This window comes from Topomyia yanbarensis, chromosome 3 (genome assembly GCF_030247195.1).
Source record: "Topomyia yanbarensis strain Yona2022 chromosome 3, ASM3024719v1, whole genome shotgun sequence".
Taxonomy (NCBI): Eukaryota; Metazoa; Arthropoda; class Insecta; order Diptera; family Culicidae; genus Topomyia; species Topomyia yanbarensis.
This window is the reverse complement of record NC_080672.1, coordinates 255,812,175-255,837,406: the sequence shown is the minus strand read 5'-3', so window position 1 is coordinate 255,837,406 and position 25,232 is coordinate 255,812,175. Positions and strand designations below refer to the sequence as shown.

Here is a 25,232-nt window from a genome sequence, read left to right as displayed (position 1 = left end):
AGTGGGGAGTAAGGGAAGATTTCAAAATCGACATTTTTGTATTTTTGATGCCAAGTGACTTTAAAATGCATGAAACGTTGAGATTTGATGTAACCTCGAAAAAGTATTTTTGATGGAAATTGACTTTTTTGACTTTGGCACATTTTTGCCTTTCTCATATAGAAAGGTTATGCAATCACTCTAAAAATCGTCAACCTGAAAACATCTGTGTGTATGTATGAGTGTGTGTGTATGTGTGACTTACATAGGCTTAAGTAGGACTATGCAGTGAGGGGCTGCTACTTTAAAATTAAAACTAGTTTAAAATTTCTTAACAAGTTGAAAATTTGCGGCAGGGTCCGGACCCCCCCCCCCCGGATCTTCCTTCTTGATTCGCCGCTGGTTTGAAGCGATGTTTCAGTGTCGACACATAGTTTCTCAAAATCGTGGCTGTCGATCTATTGTATGTATGTGCAAACAGTACTGAATATGTAATATACATTTCCACCATTGTATAGAACATAGTGAGACAACCACGTATATGACACCCCTATCCCATTTATATTGAACTGACGTAAGTCAACATCTCAGCGGGCACAGAAATTATGGGTCCCACTGACAGTTCAAATTGTTCTGCTCGTTTTGCTCGAAGCTCGATTTTCACTAGTCAAACACCGTACGGCCTGATTCAATTTTTAAACATATGTTAAAAAGCGAAAATATTGGAAAGCTAATTGAAGAAATGTGTTGTTTTGGACATGTTGGTGAATAATAAAAAACTTTACACTACGGTGCACCAACAAATTAAACGAACTCGACTATCACAAAATTGTGTCGAATGAAATTGATTGTGTTTATTGTGGATCGACCCTAAGGCGACGTTTTAGATGTTGGCTTAAAAACATGGCGGCGTAGCAGATACCTGGAGACAACCGTAGTTTGGACCCCGTTAGGTGGATTAAAGCAGGCTTTTGACGAAGCAGTTTATCAAATGTTTCAGTTCGTCTCGAGTGTTATGTCAATTATTTTATTTAAAGTGTTTCTCTGTTAGTACTCGTTTCTGCTAAATATTTGGAATGACGATTCTCTCAGTGAGCATTGTGTAGGAAGAAAGTTTATGGAGAAAAAAAATTCTTTATCTCATATTTTCTAGTAGTGGTACCTACTATAAAATTAAAAGTAACTACTTCTGTTACTCAGCCGCAGCAAGAGTTATCTGGATTTAGGATTTGGAAATTATAATAAACTATATTAGGAAGTGAAACCTTCAACAACCTTCAGTTTATAGTCACCGACGCTGGTTAAAGTTCTATGTGCTTTCAGAAAGTGGCTCTGAGAAATTCCAGAAAGATTTGGCGCACTTTCGGTTGGATCTTCATAGATTTCGTTATTTTTTATCATCAACAAATACTAGAATCTTCATAAGATCCAGAGGTGGGGTGGGGGTACTAGTTGAGAGAAAAATGATCTAAAACTTTTGACCAGACACTATTCGAGCTTTTTACTTTATAAATTTTCGTTATTTTTATTCAATTGGCATATATTCGGATTACTATTACAAGATTCTAAAACGATACATATTAATTCTCATATAAAACAAGTTTAATTCATTCAATTATGCTTGTTTTCCAAATAGGTCAGTATTTCTGCATGTTGTGTCATCCCAAAATACGTCCCACCACGCTCGAAATGCTTTTTTAGCTCGGAAAAAAAGTTCGACCGACCGAAAAAATTTATTAGCGCTAATTTCCTCCGCCTTTCTTAACTCTCGATGGCTTCTTATTTTTTGACGAAGAAATGACGGCTCTTCGGAAGCTTCTAACAAACAAGCCATTCCGAAACGGAACTAGTTAGGGAAACAGAAATTAAGCCAGGGGAACAATTTCGTTTCCTCTGCCGTGGCAAGGTGAGTTTGGAAGGTGGGTGGGGGTCTGCTGCCTAGTTCCTTACTTTCAGACCAAGTGCCCATAAGGCTGCCGATGGGAACGACGCCATCGTCATCGCACCGACCGCTGCCACCACCGTCGCCGGTCGGTATGTGGCTTTGTGGATCGAACGGCACGACATTGAAAGTTGTAAGAAAAATCAGCATCGTTGTAAAAGCAGAGCGAATACGAGTGAGAAAGAAGCAAGGACAGCGATGCGACGGGGAGTGTCTGCTCAAAGAGTGAGACAGGATGCGAAGGAAAGAAGATGATACTTGAGGTCTTCCGTCTGCGCCGGTCGTGTTTCCACCCACTGTGAGTTTCAGTCGGGGAGGTTTTACAGACAAGTAGCGTGCGTTGGCTGTATTGGTAAAGGAATGAGCCTTCTTGGCTGGGAAATTCAATCACTTGGCTCGCATTGTGTTTGTGAGCGACCGTGCGGACTGGAGATCAACTGGGAAAATGAGTGAGGCTGATGGGATGTGATTTGGTTTGACTTTGGATTTATGGCGAATGTTGATCGTTGAGTGGGAGCTAGTTTTCTCTCGGAATGCACGTTTATGTTTGGAAGGAAAGTGATTTGCTTGTGGAAAGTCAATAACGGAGGGAATCAGTTAACGGGACGAGGACTGACAAATGAAAATCGATTTTCGGTATGATTCGGACAAATTTACAACGTATACCATGGAATGGCATATTATTTTGCTTGAAACTATCACTTGTATGTTACAATGCCACTGCGGTCGATTTACTATTGTCAGACACGATCCCACGTAGATGCCTGATTTCATTCGGCGTTTCGATGCATCACGAGATTGCATTTTTGTACTTTACTGAAATTTCTTAAGCCTTTTAATTGTTGGTCTACCTTAATGCAAGTACGGTGTGTTTGGTAGCACAACTTTAGTATATGAAAGAATAGACTTTTGTCATTCATGTGAAACCATATGTAAAATAATCGGACAAGGGATCCAGAACAAGCTGTATAGTTGTTGACAATGAAACTGTCTGACAGATTCTCACTTTGACTGATGTTCGAAATTCTAATGTGGCACCCAGTGTTCTAAACCAAAAGGAAAATTATCGGTCGAGGGATAATTTTCCTTTTTGTCTCAAATTAAAGGGCGAAAATAATTCTTTCATAGCTACATTGTTGGCAAAGACAACGTGGTAATAAAAATAAAAGTCGCAAGGTCAGAACATGCTTCGTTAAACCCGCTTCAAATCTATTAGAATATACAAACCGGACTTCAAGTATAAAAATTGGACTGAGACTCTCCTTTTTAAGAGTCGAATAAAAAACTTTTAGTTTAAAAACTGGAAAAACAAATATCCGATTCTTACAGAGTATTTTTTTTAAGCCGACTTTTAATCTTGAACATCACGATATACGGATGCTCCTGTGTATGATTTAATTATTTATATTTTTACCCGTTTTTTTTTATACTTGAAGATCAAGCTTGCTGAGTCTTAACTTTCTAAGCGATTCTTATGCTGAAAGATACCTGAAAGTGTAGAAATACTTGAAGTATATTTCCGATTTTTATATTCTAATATGTTTGAAACGGGTTTAACGAAGAGTGTTCTGTCCATTTCGGTCGCTCATTTCTGTTAGAGCCATTCCATGTAGGTGTTAAATCTATGAGAAATATGTAATAAGGAAGGAAGAAGAAGGATGAAGAAGAAAGTAGAAGGAAGAATAAGGAAGAAGAAGGAAGAAGAAGTAAGAAGAAGGACGAAGAAGGAAGAAGAAATAAGGAAGAAAGAAAAAGGAAATTTTCTCAATCGCTTCCCAAAATTCATAAATATGATAAATTAGATTATACAGAAATCATATGCCTGTCATTTGTCCAACGTCATCAACGGTACTCGATCCAAACTAAAGAAAGTGTCAGTACTCACCGGAGGATGATGTCATGCTGTGGTGTGGGCTCATGAACGAGCTCAGTTTGGCTCCGTGATGGTACGGCGACATGAACAGATCGCTCTGGTACTTGTAGGTCGGATCCGTCTGCGGTTGCGTCGCCGCGGCCAGTCCCTGGAAGTCGAATTTGTATGCGTAACGCTTACCGTGCACCTTGGTCATGATGTTCTTATCGTAGTAATATCTGGAAGGAAACGAATAAAGCCAAAGCAGAATTAGATTTAGTTATAAGAAAAGTGTCTCAATCAACAGTCGTACGTTGGTTGAACAGATGGATGGAAGGGGGTTTCTACGATTGTCCTGATTTTTCGACCGTGATAAGCTACACGACATCGAGCTAATTTTCTTCGTTTTGAATGGCGATTGTAACGAACCACAAGCACGCTCTTTTGTTACGGTCTGTGTTAGGGTTGTTCACTTCCAACATACCACACTCTGGAATTCTATATATGAAGGTAACCCCCTACTATCATCGAAATTTGGCTGTTGTCGTCCTGTCAACCAATCGTCATAAGATCCACGTGCTTGATGGAAGCAAAAAAAAAAGGAAATCGCACAAAGGCGAAGCAAGTTAAAGCGGTTCTACGGTCGTGATTTTGAAAAAGACCGCCGGTTGCTTGTACATGAGGGAGCGTTCCAGCATTTTGGGTAGCTCTGAAGCGCGTAACTTTTTCGATATTGTGTTTTGTGGCTGCATTGTCACTAGTGACGAGATGTGACACAGTGACAGAAGTTACATGTTCCAGTGGTATTAAGGGACGTTCAGTCAACCAAAGTTGCGATGTGTTTGAAATGTTCGAAGTGGTGGTCATAGACTATGAACCATGACAGGTTGCACGGGGATGAAAAGTACGAAGCTCACACTTGACTGACTTTCAACATCCAGACGAATTCACTTTAACAGTAAAGCGATCCCGAAAGTTGAGCCACTATTCCAAAAAGTAAATGTACAGTAACACACATACCTAATATATGTGTGTATACACATTTTATCCACTTGAAGAAAGTAAATATCGCAAAACGGTGTCGCTCCAGGTTTATAATCCACAGAAGGGTTGGAGATGGCAATTTTCGTTACTCTTCACTGTCAAAAGAGGACACACATTTGCATCTCAACATGGATGATTGCCAATGACACAACATCGACCGAAATCACGGAGAGAGGGTAATGCGTTCGTTCGGTCGGGTGCAATATTCGTTCACACGACGTTATCTTGTGGCAATCGTGATTCGTAAGTGTTGGGGAAAATCGAGGGTAATTTCAAAGATGAGTGGAGATATTTGGTGTAACACATGCACTTAACGATGCTACGTAAGGTTCGCGTTCCCCTTTTGCACTTACAGTAAACCGCACTGATAAAAATTTACCCAGATGGGTAGCCATAAATTTGGTTTAACTGGGTTTTGGTTCGTCGACTTACTAGACAATGCTCAAATGCATCTTTAATAAAATATTTAATATTCAGAAGCAAAAAAACTCTTGTCATAATCCTTGTCTGAATATCCCCATCAAAGCTGAAGCATCAATATAGTGTTTGCAAATTAACGATTTTAGAAGTTTGAGATTAAATATTTTAATTATGAATCTATCTCATCTTCCGGGTTTTTGACTTGGTCATTAAAGATATTCATCTTTAATGGCCAAGTCAAAAACTCAGAAAATGAGATAGTTAGTTTTTATTATAGGTTTTAATGTGCTAACGATTTTCACAGCGACGCAGTTTTACCAGATTTCGAAAAAAGTTAATAACTTACAAATAAGGCGTCTGAAAATTCGTATTTTTGGTTAAAAATATTTTGGTTCCGTAAAGAAAAGAATAAAGTTATAGGGTAACTGCGTCGAAGACGGACACTGTGAAAGCTGTTGATCTCGGAAAATATTTTTAGGTTGAAATGATGTACTGGATATTAAGCACTTGGCTGTTGAAAAAAACAGAAATTTCAATGAGGCGTTCATGATTTAGGAACATTTTTAACATTTGGCATCATATTGGGTACGACGGACACAGTACGGTGGGAAAAGATGGACATATTTATTACGCGAATACGAACCAGAATGCCGCCAACCCTTGTGCTATTTTTTATTATCGCTAGATTGTGATGTATTAACAAAAACAAACTTTATTAATCGAGAAGCGTGTCCGTCTTTCCCAATAAACTTTAACGTGTCCGTCTTGGGCACAGTTCCCCTATAATGTTTTTTTTATTTTTCTCTAATATCCCGAAACGGGTTTTTTTAGAGCTGGGCCGTCCTTGAATCTCACAAATGTAAATGTAAATGTAGAATCATTTCGGAGAAGATCTTCTATCTAGGGTTATCATCAGATTTTTACTCGGAGGACTGATCGAAGTAAGCGGTGTTTGCGAACGGGTGCTTTTATTCGTTTGAAGTTTTTGTTCTTGAATCTTATCGGCGCAACGTCGGAGCGAATCCATCCAGCATCAACGCCATCGTCTTCAAGAGACTTGTCGATTGCTTGATCCTACTGCGGTTTCATCGATTTGCACACTTTCGCAATCGTACATCGTTCTGGGCAGATGATTTTTGTGCTATGCACATAAAAAAAACCCTCGCGAAGTATTGCCGTAAAGCAGTGATTCTTAACATGGGGTCGCGGACCCCTAGGGGGCTGCGAAGTCGTTGCTGGGGGTCCGCGATGAAAAATATATTTTCCGAGTGCAGATTGAAATTTCAAGTCTTGTTTGCTAAAAAACTGAAAATAACATATTGATAGCATACAAAATCGATGTTTATCCGTGGGGTCCGCAGCAACCCAAGGCGATTTCTAAGGGGTCCGTGGTACGAAAAAGGTTGAGAACCGCTGCCGTAAAGTAGTGCCGGGGAGGAATCAGGTTCTGGGTAAGAGTAGCGTTTTTAGCGGATCGCGTAATGGCAGCCCAAACCCATTCCCTGAGACGATAGGGTTTTTGTGATTTTTTTCTTGCAATCTCAGGGCATTCTTGAAAATTTCTTAATGCTCAATAAAAAACGCTTTTAATCCACCTAACAGTGTGATGAGACATTTCTTATAACTCTTATCACTCTCTTCGGATATTATATCGTTTGAGAACATTTAGAACTTGATGCTTCGCGATGTTTTTGATAACACATACTACATGGGATAGTGGCAGGACTCAGAGAATCGCTCAAATCAGCATAGGAAAACATCAGTGCTAGAAATCTCAAACCAAATCAATGGGAAAGCGAAAAAATGGCCAATAAAATAGACATACAAACGAATTATTGCTAATGCTCTGTTAATAAAATATCTAAATTCCTCAATAAATGCATTGTGGTGGGAAAACTGAATTTTCCTAAAGGGGTTATGTATATTGTATTGAGCCAAAAAATCGATTTTTTTTAATCGATTTGAAGTTTATACTTTACTCAAATTTACAACGCGACTGAGAACTAAGAAATCAACGCTTTTTCTTAAAAAGAGAGAGTAGCAGTGATACCATTCAAAGAAAATCAACAGTGAATATTTCCAGACTTGGTTTTATTTCCTATTTAAGAACTATTGTGTTTTTTACATCCTAGATTGCATGATTCAGTGATCGAAACCCAAAACTTCATAAAGTATTTGAAATTATTAAATTAAAATTTGTGTTTGCTATTGAAATTGACAAAATGATAGTATATATAGAATATAGTCCCTTTGGCGTTGGTTAATTTTTCGGTCCCACCTATCAGTATTGAAGTATCGCCCTTACGTTTTTTTACAATACCAATTTTACAATTTGTGGGAGTTTGGTGAAAATCGATCTTACTGTCCAAACGGCATAATTCCGAAACCGTAATTTTTGAAGTTTTAAAATTATGCAGAATTAATTTTTCAGACAATAGTAACAGAGTTCGTGTCTTTAGCAAATTTGTTGAGACTTTATTGTAGTCATGAATATTAACCTGAGAAAATTCACCATAAATCCTTCTTGGACGATATACCGTCAAAATTACTTTATCAAATGATGCGCTGTTCGTATGTAAAACTCATCGAAGATACTAAACCTCCGAAATTGGCGGTTTCAAAATGATGCTATCTTGACCTTAAATTATTGTTTTGGAACATTTGACCTATACAAATAATGGGTCATACAACAAAAATCAAATTCTCATCAAAATCGACCAGGACCTGCTAGAGTCGAATGGAAATCGTCATTTTTCATAAATTTCTCTCTAAATTCGGAAAGTGTTATCCTCGTTATTAATCATATTACGTTTTCGTCTCAACTCGACGCATTCCCAAAATAAAAACCTATTTTGATCCACCTAGTGGTGCAATTGGGCTTTTCTCATTTGTCCAGACTACGATTCCATGGCTGGTTATGTTCAATACAATGGTGGAAATGAATATTACATGTTCAGTACAATTTGCACATACGTACAATGGATCGACAGCCACGATCTTGAGATACTATGTGATACTGAAACATCGCTTGACCGCCGCTGGTTTCAAGCGATGTTTCAGTATCACATAGTAAGATCCGGGAGGTCCGGGTCCTGCCGAAAATTTTCAACTTGTTAAGAAATTTTAAACTAGTTTTAATTTTAAAACAGCAACCCCTCACTGCATACTTCCTCCGGGCCGGTATGATTGACGATTTTTAGAGTGATTGCATAACCTTTCTATATGAGAAAGGCAAAAAAGTCCAAAAAAATCAATTTTTTTCAAACATTATTTTTTCGAGTTTATATCAAATCTCAATGGTTCATGCATTATAAAGTCATTTGGCATCAAAAATACAAATTTGATTTTGAAAATTTTTCATTTCAGTTTATATGGGAATTTGCTGTGTGATTGCACTCTTCAACTCCTAACTCCGGAACCGGAAGTCCAATCAATAAAAAATCAATTGCAGCCGATGGGAAGGTTGTACCTTTCATTTGAGACTAACTTTGTGCAAATCGATCCAGCCATCTCTAATTAACAGAGGTCATATTTTTTCCACATACACACATACACACACATGCATACGTACACACACATACATTTTCCTATCTCGACGAACTGAGTCGATTAGCATATGACACTCGGCCCCCCCGGTCGGGATTAGATTGACGAATTTTAGAGTGAATGAGAAAGGCAAAAACATTTTTAGCAAATGTTTCATAGACATTAAATCAATTTTAACTTCGCTTTCTATTAAATAAAGACCCTCATTACAGTACATCTCTACAAAAGCGAGCTCAATTTGAAAAGAAATCTGAAGATTATGATTGATTACAGAACTCTGGAATTTTCTATTGGAATGTTTTCAGGCAGGAATTTGATATTGATGCTATTAGGCAACTGTGAAATCAAGACCAATAGATCAATTACATATCAGGGCCCCATTCTGACAATTTATCAAAAGTCCTCATGATGTTTACAACAACAGGTTATCAATGTACGGATCAGATAATTGTTATTGTAATACTGAATTAAATCAGTCTGCATCAATAAATTTTCAATTGCAATCCAATATATTTTTTGGGTGTGGTAGGGAGGGAAGTTGTTAAACCCCAAAACCTTCTCTTGGCTACGCCGTTGCTTGGAGTTATTTACTTCGCTTTCATTTTCCGATCTGTTTCCGATCGATCCGTTGGTTATAAGTTAGAAAAATTGCAGTCAGAAGGTTCGTACAAATGAACATTTTTGCACTGATAAGGTATCAAGTTCCTTCCAGACAACTTGGAAGTGTTCGGTGATTATTTCTAGCGGTTGTAGATAGAAAAATGAAATACAAAATTCTTTTTATCGTAATAATGTTTGGCTTATTTCAATGGATTATTACTATATTGAACAATAAATGGGCGACAAAAGGTAATCCACAAACAACAAGCCATAACTTTTAAAGTATTCAAAATAGATATTTTATGTCTTCAGTAAAGTTATTCGCAAAAGTAAGAGCTACAAATTTGCTGAAGGCATCATTTCGATATAACCACTTCCAAGAAAATTTGTGAAAATATCTCACTCATAGGGAGATTAATCAGTAAAAGCACAATACCAAAAGAAAGGGTGTATTGCCTCCATTATATTCTCCGAAGATACTATTGACCTAAAATAAGCCGTTTTGGCGTTAATAATAGATTACATGTTTTTGGTCATATTTCTGGCAATGGGAAATGATAAAAATCTTTCGTCCGCATTCAATGTTAAATATCTGATAATATTGATAAATATTGATAATGGTCCGATTTCAACAATCTATAGCTTGTTTGAAAGGTATTCGTTAAAGCTGTCTAAAAACATATAAAGTGTTAATCTATGTTTTACAATTTCGGCAGATAATTTAAAAAAACTGCGAAAAACGCCTTTTTACACATTCAAACATTCATATCTTGGAAACTAAACATCAGAATCAAAAACAAATTAATAGCGTTCATACTGTTTTTTAGTTATTTCATTTAAAATTGGTTTGGATAAGATCGGTTCAGCCATTGCTGAGAAACACGAATGAGAATTTGTCCGTTACATACACACACACACACAGACACACACACACAGACATTGTCCCAAATCGTCGAGCTGAGTCGATTGGTATATAAGACGGCCCTCCGGGCCTCGGAAAAAATCTTGAAAGTTTGAGCGAATTCTATACATTTCTTTTATAAGAAATGTAAAAAACATACACGCACCCGGTTCCCGAATGGTTAAAAGCCTCCGGGCGGATCATAGGTAGTGGATAATGCTGTCGCGATAGCAGCCTGAGTGTAATTCGTGACCCGAGCCAACAACGGGGGCTGACTATGGGTGTGGTGGGACAACGCAGTGGTCTCTGCACGTCTCCGGGGTGCAAAACCACGAACCCCTAAGCAGCCCTGAAAAGGCGGAAGGCGGAAAAGAGTCTCCATTAAATAAACGCCTAGCCCAAACCTCTTCTCGAGGTCCTCCACAACAACGGAGTGCCATTAGGATTGATGCCACTAAGATTCTATTTATGGTATACTGGTAATGGTACGGCAAACGGACACGAAACACGGATAACGGTCTCGATACTACTACGGCTGACAGTTGCGTTGTTCTGCTCTCTCAGTAGAGACGAGAGACACTCCATGAAATGCAGCAAGAGTTCCAAGGAGCTGTAGGCCTTGTGCCGAGTCAGACGTTTCACCAAATACTGGTAATAGCACACCCCAAGTAGGAGTGCAGCTCGGGAGGACTAACACAGCGAAGCTCAAGAAGAAAATAGAGGAGCTCTGCGAGTCCATAAAGGACAAGAATAACGTCCACAGTAAGATTAAGAATCTAGGAACGGAAAAGGGAGGTGGAAGAGAAGAAAAACTTGAAGAATGCGCAAGAAGTCGATCAGAAGCAAGCAAGCGGTTGGCGAACGGTCGTAAAACAAAAGTCCAAACTGCAGAAGGAAACGAAAGATATGCCTAAGCCCCGGTGGGAAGAATAGAGGGGAAGCATTAATTGTCGAGATTCCGAATGCCATGACTGAGCTCCGTCGGAAAGTGAGCGATGATCCAGAGTTGAAGCAGTTGGAAGAGAATATGAAAACCTGTTTTATTAATCAAGATCTTCGCTTCGAACTGAACTAAGCCTGACGGTCAAGAGCGTAGCCTTCAAGACTCTCATTGAAAAGTCATTAGGCGAGGAGGCAATCGTAAGCGCCCTGGCCCAAGAGACAGTGATTAAGCGCAGGAACCTGAACGAGATAAAAACAGGAGATGAGCTGAGAAATGCGCTGAAGGAACACTGTGATCCGGGAGTTATACTAATGGTAATCCGGAAGAGGTGTGGGGCGGTCCATAGAAGCGCCGATACGGCGGAAGGGACTTTTTGTAAGAGACTGCACGAAGTAACTGAAATGGATTCTATGCATAAAGGAGGGTGGCAAAGATAACATGACGTGAGGCTTCATGTGCCCAGCGTGCGAAAAGGCGATGGAGAGCCAGAAGTGATGGAGGTGACACAGTTCAATCTGATGCAAATCATGTGATGGGAAACTACCCCATACAGAAAGTGATCACCAACTCATACGAAGGTTTCGTGATTGCAAAAATTAATGGGATCTTTATATGCGGTAGCGCAGCTCCATCGGATGCTAGATGAGCTTACTGGAGAGCTGGCCGGACGATTCTTGGGCAGAGGAGTGGGGAAGCAGACATACCAACACAAGAGGGAATAGCTCAAGCCAAACTGCTGTTATGCAGCACAACTACTCGTAGAAATGTACGGAAATTCATCTTCGACGTCCCATGACACCTATGAAAATGTGTCCTGATAAACTAAAGGTTATCGTAGAAGGGCTCTTCCCGGAGCACAATCCGATGACATAGCCGATTATATCGTATGGCAAGGTAGAGCGAGAACGAATCCCATTGGCAAAGGGTTTAAAGGTGAAGAAAGTATACGGACCAGAAGGAATCCCCAACGCTCCTGGATATGTTCAGAAATTCAAAAGCTTCTAGATGAGAGCCACTTCACTGACAAATCGAAGATACAGAAGTTAGTGCTACTGCATAAACCAGGTAAGCCCCCCGAGTATCCATCGTCGTATAGAGTAATATAGAGTTGGATAGGCTACATCTTTTAAATGAGGGATGTGCAATACCATGAAAAAAATATCCTAAAATTGGCAAATTTTTGATCGCAACACTCTTTAGCACAATATTTGCTTTTGGGTTACATCCAAACATGGCAACTATTTTCGTAGCCTGCAAAGTAGCATTCAAACAAAACTGTTCAGCAGGGTGAGTCCGAAAGAATTTATTGCAGGTTTTTGAGGCACAATTAGGGCATTCTAGCTAAGGCACAGAATGGCTGCCGTGTGGCTACTATTCAGCATGCTGAATATTTGCTAACTCGTGTCTTCATAGTATCTGTTACGTTACTGGCATGTATTTATGCAATTGTGTATTCGAGTGTTTCATTCCCCACACATAAACGAACCTGTATGTATAAGGAGCTAAGGCTGAAGGATATGTTAGTGTTCCTAAACCAATGTATTAAAGAGCTACAGGCTTTATCAGTACGATTGTTTATTATTTCGTGATTGAAAAATCCAGGCTGTTTAGTATATAGTGATTCGATTGTATTGTGCTGTCACTGTTTATTTCTCTTTCTTTTTCATGAAAATCAGTGGCGTAGCCAGAAATTTGGTTTGGAGGGGGTTTTGATGAAAATCGCAAATTTTTTGAAAAAATGCTAAAATTTAATATGAGTTTGATAAATTATTGAAAACTCAAAAACATAAGTAGTATAACAGATGTCATTCCAGTCTACAAACAAGAAGGATCAACATGGAACAGTTTTCAAACCTCTATAGATTATTTTCTTGTATAATATGTCAATGAAGTCAAAAATTGCGATCTTTTAAAGTGGGATAAAGGATCTAAAAAATTTTCAACGTTCAAGATCACCTAATATAATAATCCTTGACTTTGAAGGTTTGACGACTTCGGGAAGTTATCAACATAAATCAGCGCCTGCTTTGATATAGAAATTTTAGTGATTAACTCTCATAGAGGTAATTATGGTGAATTAATTTTTCAAAAATATTAAGAGACATGATGCCTTCAGCAAAGTTTTTGATAATGTCATTTCAAACAATTTTGTTGAAAATATGAAGGCTACATGAATTCAACATATAGGGATTTAAATGGACTGGGCCTGCTATATTTCTTCTTAGTGAAGAAAAATTTAGGTGAAAACTATTTTTTTCTGCGCTACAGATAAAATTGTTTGAAACAATCATTGCGAGTTGAGAACACAAAACCTATAACTAAATTATGGATGGATTGAACTGAAACTTGCGTTTCGACTTCATCTCATCAGAATCCGACACTAACTTGGTGGGCGGACTAAGCTTGCGCCGAATTGATGCTAGCTCCTGAAAATGGAATCACTCTTCGTGTTTTTGAGTCCTTTTAATCCCTGGAAATTATTTGTTTTAAATCCAGTTCCCAGGAATATGTGGGATATTAACGTCTTTGACAAAGTTGTTTCATATAGCACTTTCGAAAACTTTGCTGGAGACATTAAGTCTCGACCCAAATTTGGTTGAAGAGTAATTCTTGTCTATAATTACTTCTAGGAGGATTAACCGTCAAAATTATTCTATCAGCAGATGAACAGTTTTACGTTTTGAAATTCTTCAATGTTACTTAACATCGAAATTTGGCAGTTTCGAATGAATGTGATCGTGACCGTTAAAAATTTATCGAGCATTAATTTTGCTTTTCTTTATTAGTCAACCTCACAACTTGCAGTACTAGTACGTAGCACACAAAATTTTAGTACGCCATTCATTGCATCCTGCTAAGAGGCTATTCATATAGTTGATAATACAACAAACATCCAATGCTCATAAAACCGATCCTGACCTGCTAGAGACAAAATTACATCAGCTTTCAACTAGTTTCTGAAATGTTATTCTAAACTCTACACAATCTAAAAAAATACATTTTCAGCAAATGTTGAAATGTATGCAAGTTTTCGGTAAACAAGCTTATGTTTTATATGCAATCAACCTATTCAAATTTAGATTCCCATTCGAAAAATTGTCTCTAATCCATATTTTGAAGCATCTTTCCAAAAATGAGCTCATAATAATTCAGACAGTTATTTTATTTTACATTGAAGTAATTTAACAACTATGGGATTTTGGCTAAGAGATAAGTTACAAGATTCCCTTCCCATAATTTTCCAAAAGTTCTCATGACGCTTTAAACACAGTTCTCAATGTAGTGATCAGAGAATATTTTTCCAAAAATATTTTGTGGAATATTAAATTAAATTCGTCAGCATCAATTTTTTTTTCAATCCAATTAATTTTGGTTTGGGGGGGGGGGGGTTTAACCCCCAAACCCCCCCCCCCCACCCCGGACTACGCCACTGATGAAAATGGTTAGACAAGATTTACTACATCCCTCATGGATGTTGCCTATCACTTCAAAAACCTACAATATGATGCATCAATTCCTTGATTATTGTATACGGAATACAATGACGGCACTCATAAAGTACAATCCTTCGTCAGTCTAAATTGCGCTGGCCATACTTTTAATAGGTATAATTTTCAACACGTGAATAACACGCACACCGAAATTTGATTTCTCCGAGCTTTTGTTCCAACCAAGGACAGATAAGAGCACATGGGAGCAAGCGCCAGAATGAGGGAGAAAGCAATCCGATGCTCTACTATCCCTGGTCTAGAATGAATTTTCATCGTATTACAGCGGTTCGTTGGATAAGCCATCTATTTTTTCCGATTTTCCCCGACACACTGTCATTTTCCAAGGTGAGCCATTCGACGGCCATCAAAAATGAGTAGCGTGTATAGAATGCAGACATCGAGGCGGTGTATATCCAGGGCAGTTTTCGCTTGCTGTCGATTAGTTTGCATGCACGTCACGTGTGCTGTCTTTCGTGCCGTTGGATGCGATATTTTTTTTTTATTTGAACGATTGGACAGACTATGAAAGCGCTTCGCCGAAAGTGCACCGACTGTAAAAGTGGCTTTCGCATCGGGATTGCACCTCTCAATACTGGGACGTCAATTTGCATCGGCTCAATACCGAAACCTATCAGGGTTTTCTGATCTATCTGAATTGGTGGCAAGGCAAAAAACAGAATTGTTGTATTATTGGCAGGCAATTGGGTTTTTTTGGTGTGTCGAAGTCGGGACGAGGTTTCTGTGTGCGTGTTAAACTTTCATAGATGTTTTGCGGAATACAGACTTGTGCTATCTATCCGGTTCAGCGGTATTTCAAGTTCTTATATAAATAAAGGAAACACACATATGGATATTTCCGGAAACATCAGATATGCTCCGCTTTTTTCATATTTTATAACATGTGTCATGATTGGCATCGCTAAAATGTATTGAATAATTTACTTGTGCAGAAAAATATGATTAAATATTGTTAGTAAAAAATAGCGTAGTAGCAGGGCTTTTCTTCTAACTAAATAAGCCAGCTTCTTGAAGCTACAGATGACCTACACAGCTTAAAGAAAAGCAATGCGTCTTTGATGTCATTTTTATTGCAATTTTCACTCAATTTACTCCAATCGTCATGAATTAGCTATGAAAGGCAAACTTATAGAATTCCCCCTCTGACAGTTCAATTCAATTGCACGGAAAACTACCCACAGAAGCAACTATGTATAGTCTTGCAAAAGAATTTTCACCCCATCGCAGGCTTTGGCGATGTGAAAAACCAAATCTCAACCGGAAAGAACACGAAGCATCCGTCCCAAAACATGTTCTCTCCTTAGGCCCAACAAAAGAAATCATCACAGTAAATCAAATTGTCTTTAACGATCACCGCCCACCAACCCTACGTCATCCCTTGCCGTGGCAAGTAATCGTCCATGGATTGGCAGTGAGGGGGTTTTGTCGTCTGGTAAAACATGTGCCCAGATTTGCGATGATGTCCTGCTGCGGGATGCCGATAGGCGAAGGGAGCGGATCATTTGCTTCCTCCTCCGCAATCAATCGCTTGCTGTGATTCACTTTTACCAGCAGCTGATGTTATTCTATTTCGTTTAGGAGGTTGCTGTGCGCTTTCCATGGTTCCAGTAACAGGATTTTTATTTCATAATAATGAGAAGAACAGATAATTATCATTCTTGATTATTGCTGCTGAATTGGGTTATCGTTTGTTTATGGAACGAGGTTGTTGTGAGCTAATGTATTTTTCATTCACAAATCTACTCATGTCAAATATTTCTGAAATTCTTATTTTTTCCTTGGTTTACAAAGAATATCTAAACTGAATCTCTACCGTTAATTACGCACAAAATGTATGGGAATGGCATAAACACCTTTTGCTGAAGCCAATGTACCTTTCGGTATTCATATTAATTCTTCGTCGGCCTCTGTTTGAGTGCTTTGACCATTCACAAACCACGTAGACCGAAATTTTAAAATTTTTGACCCTCCACCCCCTCCCCCCTAGTAGACTTAAGTAGAGGTTCACCAAACACCCCCACCCCTCCCCAAAAGTCTACGTAGACTTTTCGATTTTTTTTTTATTTGTGTAAAATGTGAAATTAGCAAGAAGCACATTATAATGTTCAAATAAAAATTTAACCTGTGTCGTTCATATTTATTTCAAGCTTTTTAAATATTAAGTACAAAAATGAACATTGATCAAAAATGCTTTTCAATTCTTTTTTATCTACGACTGCAAAATTCTAGGGAATCTAACATCAAAATATTTTTCTCCGAGATACAAAACTTGAATTTCGTAATTTATAAACTTACAACTTTGAGAAAGGTTTTCGTTTTAACTTCACTATACTATCAGTTGGATTTCCCTCTCGCAGGTTGATGGGATTGACAGTATTGTAAACATCATCAAGCCACAATAGATTCAATAGAGATATCTAAATATAAGGACCTTCGCTCAGTTTAGTTTCTATTTACATCAAGTTCTACTACTAGAGGTTAATTAGTCCTCATGTTAATAATCCACCAATCATTATGACTACTCAGGATTTGATTTGAGCTTGAGCTTGTGCGACCACCCCTGGCTGCTACTCCGTTATCGATCGGGACTAGCTGAAGTTGCACAGGGAATCAGTAGATAATTATGCTTGGGAGTAGCGAAACATCTTTCAATGTGGTGTTTTTGATCAATACCGGCGCCGGCCAGGTCTGAACGTAGATCGCAGAAAGAAAGGGAAGGAATGGCTAGTCCGATACTTGCTTTTACTAGAGGCCGTATATACTACTGCGCACTCCACAAGTCCATTGTTAGTAAGAGTATAGAAGTTGGATCTACTTCTTCTTTACCGACGTCAGAGAGGTGATTCCACTACCTGAACTAGATATCGATCCACCAATTTCCGGGACCGGGACCGAGGACCTACGGCTTTACTTACCTTCCGAAGGAAGACGTGACCACAGATTTTTTCACCTCAGAAAAATCCCAACGACCTCGGCTGGAATTGAACCCAGGCCAACTGGAATGAGTGGCGGTCACGCTTACCACTCAACCACCGGCGCCGCCTATGACTACTCAGAATTTGATTTATATAAAAAGCGCGCTTCAAGATGTTGATTACAATACGCCTCGATAGTGGTGTATGTCATATGATGATCTTAACTTCAGCTACTGTCTAATCTATTACGTCTCTCATATATTGTCTTTTATTTCTTCTTTTCGAGTCCTATATTGCCATTCTACACCCGCCTTTAGCTGGGTCAGCAAAGATGGTGATAGTGAACGTCTTAACACTAACACATTCTCAAACGCGGTCTCAAACGGGAACCTACAAAAATGCCCTCGCGCACGTCATTACGAATCGGTCACGTCCGGAAGTCTGTTCTTGATCCTAGAAGCCTGGGTCCATGCCTGCAGCTGGACCAATTAAGTAAATACGCTCATACCTATTAAACAACACGTCTCATGGCGACGTGTCCTGGAACCCTATCGATATAAGGGATCCCAATCTCTGCCAGAGTTTTAACCGCAAACCGAAAATTTGATATCAGACTCACGGTTCGCGTGACCATTCAGGAACGCACGCAAATATGTTACAAAATCGCGTCAGCATACAAACGTTAGGGCCCCTTGCGATTTTCCAAGCAACCTACGCCCACGAACTCGCAAACATGATTACACCCCGGTGGTAAGGTGAACGTCTCAGCACTCATAAACTTACCAACGCGATCTCAAACGTCAACCTACAAACTCCCGCGCTCGCGCCATCATGAGTCGGGATCGTCCGGAAGTCTCTATCCTCGGTACCAACATTCTAGGTCCATATTAATTAATAAAAAAAATAAAATTGAAAATTAAGAAAAAATAACTCCCATATCCACTAAACAAAACGTTGCATGGCGACATAACCGGGAACTCTAGTGATATGGGGTAACTCACTACCTTTTAGAATGTGATCCATACACTGAAAACTAAATAACGGTCCGCGAATATGTGAATGGCCGCAGGGTTTCAACATCGAATTTATATAAGCGAAGTCACATACACGAGAGCACACGCGACAAACACGTCGACATACGGACACTTAAGCCCTTCGCGATCATTCACGCACACCTATGCCCGCGATCGCGCATATTTGATAACACTCCGGTAATTATGTGAACGTTTTAGTTACATACGAAGTTACAAACGCGGTCTCAAACGTGAACCTGCAAACGCGCGAGATCTTGAATCGGTTACATCCGGAAATCTTTACTCTTCATTCTAGCAACTTAGGTCCATACATCCAGTTGGACCAATCAAAAAATAAAGCTCATTTCCACTAGACCACACGTTCTACTGCGACATGACTGGGAACTCTGGTGATATGGAAGAACCCACTTTCTTCTAGAATCTGAGCCGCACACGAAAAAATAAGTATCAGATTCATGGTCCGCGCGCGATCATTCTAGAACACACGCGAATATGCGAAAGGCACACGGTTATCAAATAGAATTGATACATGCTAGTTACATATACGTTAGCACACGGGACATACACACCCACACGCGTCAACGTACAAATGCTCGAGCCCTTCACGATGATACACGCTATCGCGAGTTTCTACGCCCGCACAAACCTGAATCGTACAATGATTATCACAATGACGGTCCGCTAATATTGGCCTAAAGCAGAGTTTTAGTGGGCGCCATTCGCCTGTCTCATCTGCAAATTGTAGTATGTGATTCTGACGAGGAGCCCTTCCGAGATCCTAGCTCTACAGCTCCAGTAGGACAACACCCGAAAAAAAATCACTATATTATCAGTTGGACTTATTCGAACACCGTCTAGTATGTATTATAATACAAGTGAAAATTTAAAGTGCTTTTAAATGTTTGTACGCACGGACGGCTCAACACGTAAAGTTTAACGGGCGTTTACAGATTTTAAAATCAGTGTAAATGATTACAAGAGAAAAAGAAATTTCAAACAGTTTAACTCGAGTAAACACTTTATTGAAGAAGTTTAACTACAACACTGCTTCAACCACCGGAATTGATAATTTATTCATTATTTAACCTTTACAGTACCAAGCTAAAATTTTTCTGAAAATTTTGTTTAAATTTTGCTCTCATTTCGTCAATTTTTGACCGAATTGGATGGAACTGGCTTTGAAAGATCTGGAATTTAGTCCAGTTTCTATATACCGAGTAGTGTTCAAATCCGTGGACCGGTTCCGGAACTAATCCGAATTCCCTTGGGGTATATCCGGCATCCCAGTGGGGTGACGGACGAGTTTTGAAGAAACATCCCATAAATTTAAGTAATTGTATTTTGAAATGTGCTACATATGACTATTTCCCATTGATCCTTCACAATAGACATGAATTGGACCAATCTTGGCCACCGGAGAACTGTTCCGGGAGAACCTAAGAAAATGCATATATTTTTCTATCATTCCAGCGATTTCGGTTCATAGCTTTATACGAAATGCGAAGTTCTTCCAATCATACGGTTCTACAGCTCCCTCAAGGCCATTCCGGCACCGGTTCCGTACGGATGGACATTTGACGCCATTTTGAAAACCAAGATGGCAGCTTCCGGTTACCACAAAATAGTGAAAACCACCATCAATATGGGTGTTATTTGAAAGAGAACGGCCAGCAAAAGCCGGAAATTGATAATTGACGCCATTTTGAAAAGCAAAATGGCGATTTCCGGTTACCACAAAACAGTGAAAAGCATCATCAATATGGGTGTCATTCGAAAGGGAGTGATCAATAGAAGACAGAAATTGATTTTGACGCCATTTTCAAAACCAAAATGGCGGTTTCTGGTTATCACAGTGCAGTGCAAACCACCACCAATAATGGCGTCATTGTAAAGCGCTAGCGATCAGCAAAAGCCGGAAATTGGTTTTTGACGCCAATTCGAAAACCAAAATGGCGGGTTCATGATCCAAAGAAACAGTGAAAACCGTCATCAATATGGGTGTCATTTGAAAGGGGTGTGTCAGCAGGAGACGGAAATTGATGATTGACGCCATTTTGAAAACCAAGATGGCGGCTGCCGGTTTCCAAAAACCAGTGAAAACTACCATCAATATAGGTGTTATTTGAAAGGGATTTGTGAGAAGAAGTACGAAATTGATTGTTTATGCAGTTTTGAAAACCAAGTTTGCGGTTTCCTGTTACTGCAAAACAGCGAAAACTATCATCAGTATAGGTATCAGAAAGGGGTAGTCATAAAGTTATTTTTGACGCCATTTTCGAAAACCAATATGGTGGCTTCCGGTTACTACAAACAACAGTGAAAACCATAAGTATGGGTGTCATTTGAAAGGGGTGGTCAGTAGATGTAGTGGTGGCGGTGGTACTACCACGTTTGTAACAGGAACACTCTCCATAGCACTGAGCTATCTTTACACGACAAGCATGACGTGTTCAAGCATTACTCTCTGACCATACTCAGCATGCTACTGTACGAAGGGCCAAAAAGGAATTGCGTGGTCGGAAAGTGACTTCGCTTACATGTACTACGGAAGCTTTTGCTTCCAATAACAAGACCATATAAGCCAATTACAATGCAAGCCATTGTTATAAAAAGTAGCCTCAATAGGTGGGGAGAAAATCCTGCGCAATGTTCACGAAATGTTAGCAACAAGAATCTGGCTACTCCACTCTCCCTGCCCAAATCGTTTCAATCAGGTGGCTTGATGGTCCCTCTCAATTCCCATGTATTCTATGTAAGGGTCATTCCACGCGCTGTGATCAAGGCACGTGTAATCGACCTTCACGGATTTGAATCAAATTTGGAGGAATTGCTTATCTAGGGCCAATATATAAAAACCCAAATTTTTGTGTCTATTCAATCATCCCTCGGGCAATGGGAGCACCCCCCCCCCCCGTTTTGGCAAATTGTCAAAACCCTTGATATCCTTTTGAACATATTTCCGGTTCTATTTACTCTAGAACCAAACTGTAAGATGGGTTTTGAAGAAAATTGTTCAAGGAGTTTAGAAAATATATTAGTTATTGGCGGCAGTGCTGTCAACTATCCGATTTTTTCAGCCAGATAGCAAATCAGCGATATTTTGAAGCAAAAAACGCTATTTCCCATATAAAATCTCAGGCGCACAACAATAAAAAAACTAACTTGAGTATTCTAAGTTCACACATAATTTATCGTGAAGTAGACGAGAAATTATGAAAAATTACGGTTTTGGTTGCTTTTTAGCAGATCAGGGTCAATTTTTATGACTGTTTGAAGATTTTCTCAATTTTGGCCAATAAAAATGGATTTTTATATGAGAAAATTCGAGTTCTTCCCTTCAAAACAGTGCATCTCAGGATGCGCTCAAATTATATTGACATTATAAGTGTTTTTTATGTAAAAATATCTACAGAACACGATGGCATTAGAATCTTAAATCTTAAAATATTTGTCATAAGAAAAAAAAACTTTTAATATTTAACTGAAAAAAATCGCATAGTTGGCATCACTGCCGCGAAAAGTTAAGCTCCTTGAGCAATTTTCTTCAAAAACTATTTTTCGAATGGATTCTATAGTAAATAGAACCGGTGATATTTGTAGAAGACACCTAATTTCTATCTCTCTCCGTTGAAAAGTTAGTGTTGGCGCCATCTATGCGGTCACAGGTGGCACTAAAATTTTCTAACCAAGACATAACTCGTATTATGTATTGCAATTCTTCCGAACATACTATTCAGCTAAATCTAACCATTATTCTACAAAAATGTTTAGTTTGTTAGAACCTAGTACCGATACACTACCACGCACTGCTAGGCCCCATGCAAAACTGACTCAGACACCACTTCGCTAAAAGTTTAATAACTTCTTTTAACAAAGCCGAATTGACTAGCAGTCTTCGACAAAGTTGTACACAATTAAATTGTATTTCTTATTTTCACTTACAGTCATAATTCGATGCATACTGTGCCACCTAGCGGTGAAAATGCGAGCTAGTGGGTTTTCTTCATATAAATTGTCGAAAAATCCCATACAAACTTCAGGCACGTTGGTCCGGTAGCTAGACTTGTCCGATTTGCTTCAAATTTAGAGCAAGTACTCCTGGTGGGACTAGGAATCGACTCAGAGGTAGGCCGATAGGGGTCACGTCCTTACAATCGTCGAACGGTTTTGTGTAATCAGATAGGTGTACTAATTTTTGTTTTAAGTTTGTATACAAGAAACAAAGGGGTTGGATAGGCAACCGCTCTCCTCTTGCTGCGATAAGTGTGCTGGATATGCTACACATAGCTATGCGGCGGTACGGTTTTTTGGTGTTGGTGTTTGTTTTTTCGTGTCGTGGAGAAGGCGGCCATCGAGGTTTTTAGATAGTGACGGACCACGGCATCGAACAGACGCCCCGAGTTTTTTTGTTTTTCCGGGACAGTTTCCAGCCACAATAACCAGTGCGGTGAAGTGCGCGTGTGCGACGGTGACAATCCCGTTCGAAAAGTGCCGACCCGTGGTTCGGGTACTCAAGTGTTTTGGTGTCGGGTCGCCGGAAAAGGAAGCTAAGCGCCAAGGAGCAACTCGCTTCCCCGGCTAAGTATAAAGGACCCAAAAGACGCCTTTACGCTCTCGCTGTGAAGGATCAGCCGAACGAGCCTAGCTCACCTTCACAGCTAAGCTTCAAGGAGAGCGAAGCAGGGTGGCCAAAGGTGCTCCCTGGGAAGTACACTGCGGTGACTTCTGGGATCTCTCGCGGGGAGCGAGTAGATCCGGTGATAATTCGCCATCGTCGCTAGGGAGGTTCCAACAAAGGAGCCAAGCTCACATCCCTAGCTAAAAGTCAAGGACCGCTGCCGGCGCAGCCAACGACACCAGCAGGAGAACGCGGCCGTTGTGTTCTCGGCCGGTCGGAAGAAACCGCCCGCCTTCCCGCCATCGTCAGAAGCAGCTGATCAACTTCATCGACAGAGTGCAGCAAAGAGGAGATTTGGTGGAATAAAAGTCGGTAAATCTATTAGTTTATTTACCTTTTTTTGTTGTGAAACGAAAATCCGTAATTCTGTAAAAACACCTAGGCCGCCCTGAAAAGAAGGGTACGCCGTGCAAACAAGAACCCGAATAGTGGAAAACCCTTACTTACAAAGTAAAGAAAAAAGTAGGCAACCGTGGCATCTCAGTCGCCGTCGTTCCCCCAGCACATTATTCAGCAGCGGCTCACGAGTCTAAACTTCTTGATATCATCCACTGCTTTAATTGAGGCCAGCAATCACTCCATAAACGATTAAGTCATCGAAGAAGCCCCACACACCTGCACGTATACCACACTTTGAAGCCGACACCGACACCAACCACGAACGCGTGAATCAACAAATACATCTCCAATGCAACGCACGATCACGATCCGCAGTATTGAACGAGGAAATACACATGTCCAAATCGAAAATTATTATTATAATAATATTGCCGATGGACAGTCCATGTGAACATCGGCTAGAATGAACTAATCTTGTTGAGATCTGCGTTCAACATATTGACAACAATATGATTTAATTCGGTTATTCTCGCATAGTAATGACTACGAAATGGGAGCAAGTTTTAAAAGTTTCGCTGAACTATATTGAAAATTAGTCTAAATCTGTACCTTTTGAGTCACGAAAAACTTAGTTGTCTGTCACAACAGCACATACTTATTGTTGGTGTGAAAAATTGCTGCTTGGGTGACCATTCATTTCTAAATAAAACCCATACCGATGATGATTTTGACTATTTTGTGGTACCACCATCTTGCTTTCCAAAATGGCGTCAATCAATATCCGTATCTGCCGACCATCCACTCGCAAATGACTTCCATCTTGATGACAGTCTTCACTGTTTTGTGGAAACCGGAAGCCGCTATCTTGGTTTTCAAAATGGCGTCAATCATCAATTCCCGTCTTCTACTGATCACCCCGTTTCAAATGCCACCCATACTGACAATGGTTTTCATTGTTTCCTTGGAACAGGAAGCCACCATCTTGGTTTTCAAAATGGCGTAAACAATCAATTTTCGTCTTTTGCTGACCACCCGCTTTACAATGACACCATTACTGACGGTGGTTTTCACTGCCTTGTGGAAACCGGAAGCCGCTATCTTTGCTTAGAAAATGGCGAAAATATCAATTTCTGTCTTCTATTGACCCCCCCCCCCTTTTGAATGACACTCATATTGACAATACTTTTGACTGTTGTGGTAACCGGAAACCGCCATCTTGGTTTTGAAAATGGCGTCAATTATAAATTTCCTCCTTCAAATAACACCCATATTGATGGTTGTTTTCACTGTTTTGTGGTAACCGGAAGCTACCATCTTAGTTTTCAAGTGACAATCTCTTTTCTAATGACACCCATATTGATGACGGTTTTCACTGTTTCTTTGGAACAGGAACCCGCCATTTTGGTTTTCGAATTGGCGTCAAAAATCATTTTCCGGCTTTTGCTGATCGCTAGCCCTTTACAATGACGCCATTATTGGTGGCGGTTTGCACTGCACTGTGATAACCGGAAGCCGCCATCTTGGTTTTGA

At 39.7% G+C, this 25,232-nt stretch overlaps 1 protein-coding gene across 1 annotated transcript in view; it reads right to left on the bottom strand.

Moving 5' to 3' along the window:
• LOC131693212 (DNA-binding protein D-ETS-3) overlaps window positions 1-25,232 on the bottom strand; it is a 244,701-nt gene that overhangs the window by 5,404 nt on the left and 214,065 nt on the right. Inside the window, exon 8 of the mRNA XM_058980861.1 lies at window positions 3,807-4,012. Coding sequence (XP_058836844.1) covers window positions 3,807-4,012 — 206 coding nt within the window. The remainder of the gene's footprint in view (window positions 1-3,806; window positions 4,013-25,232) is intronic.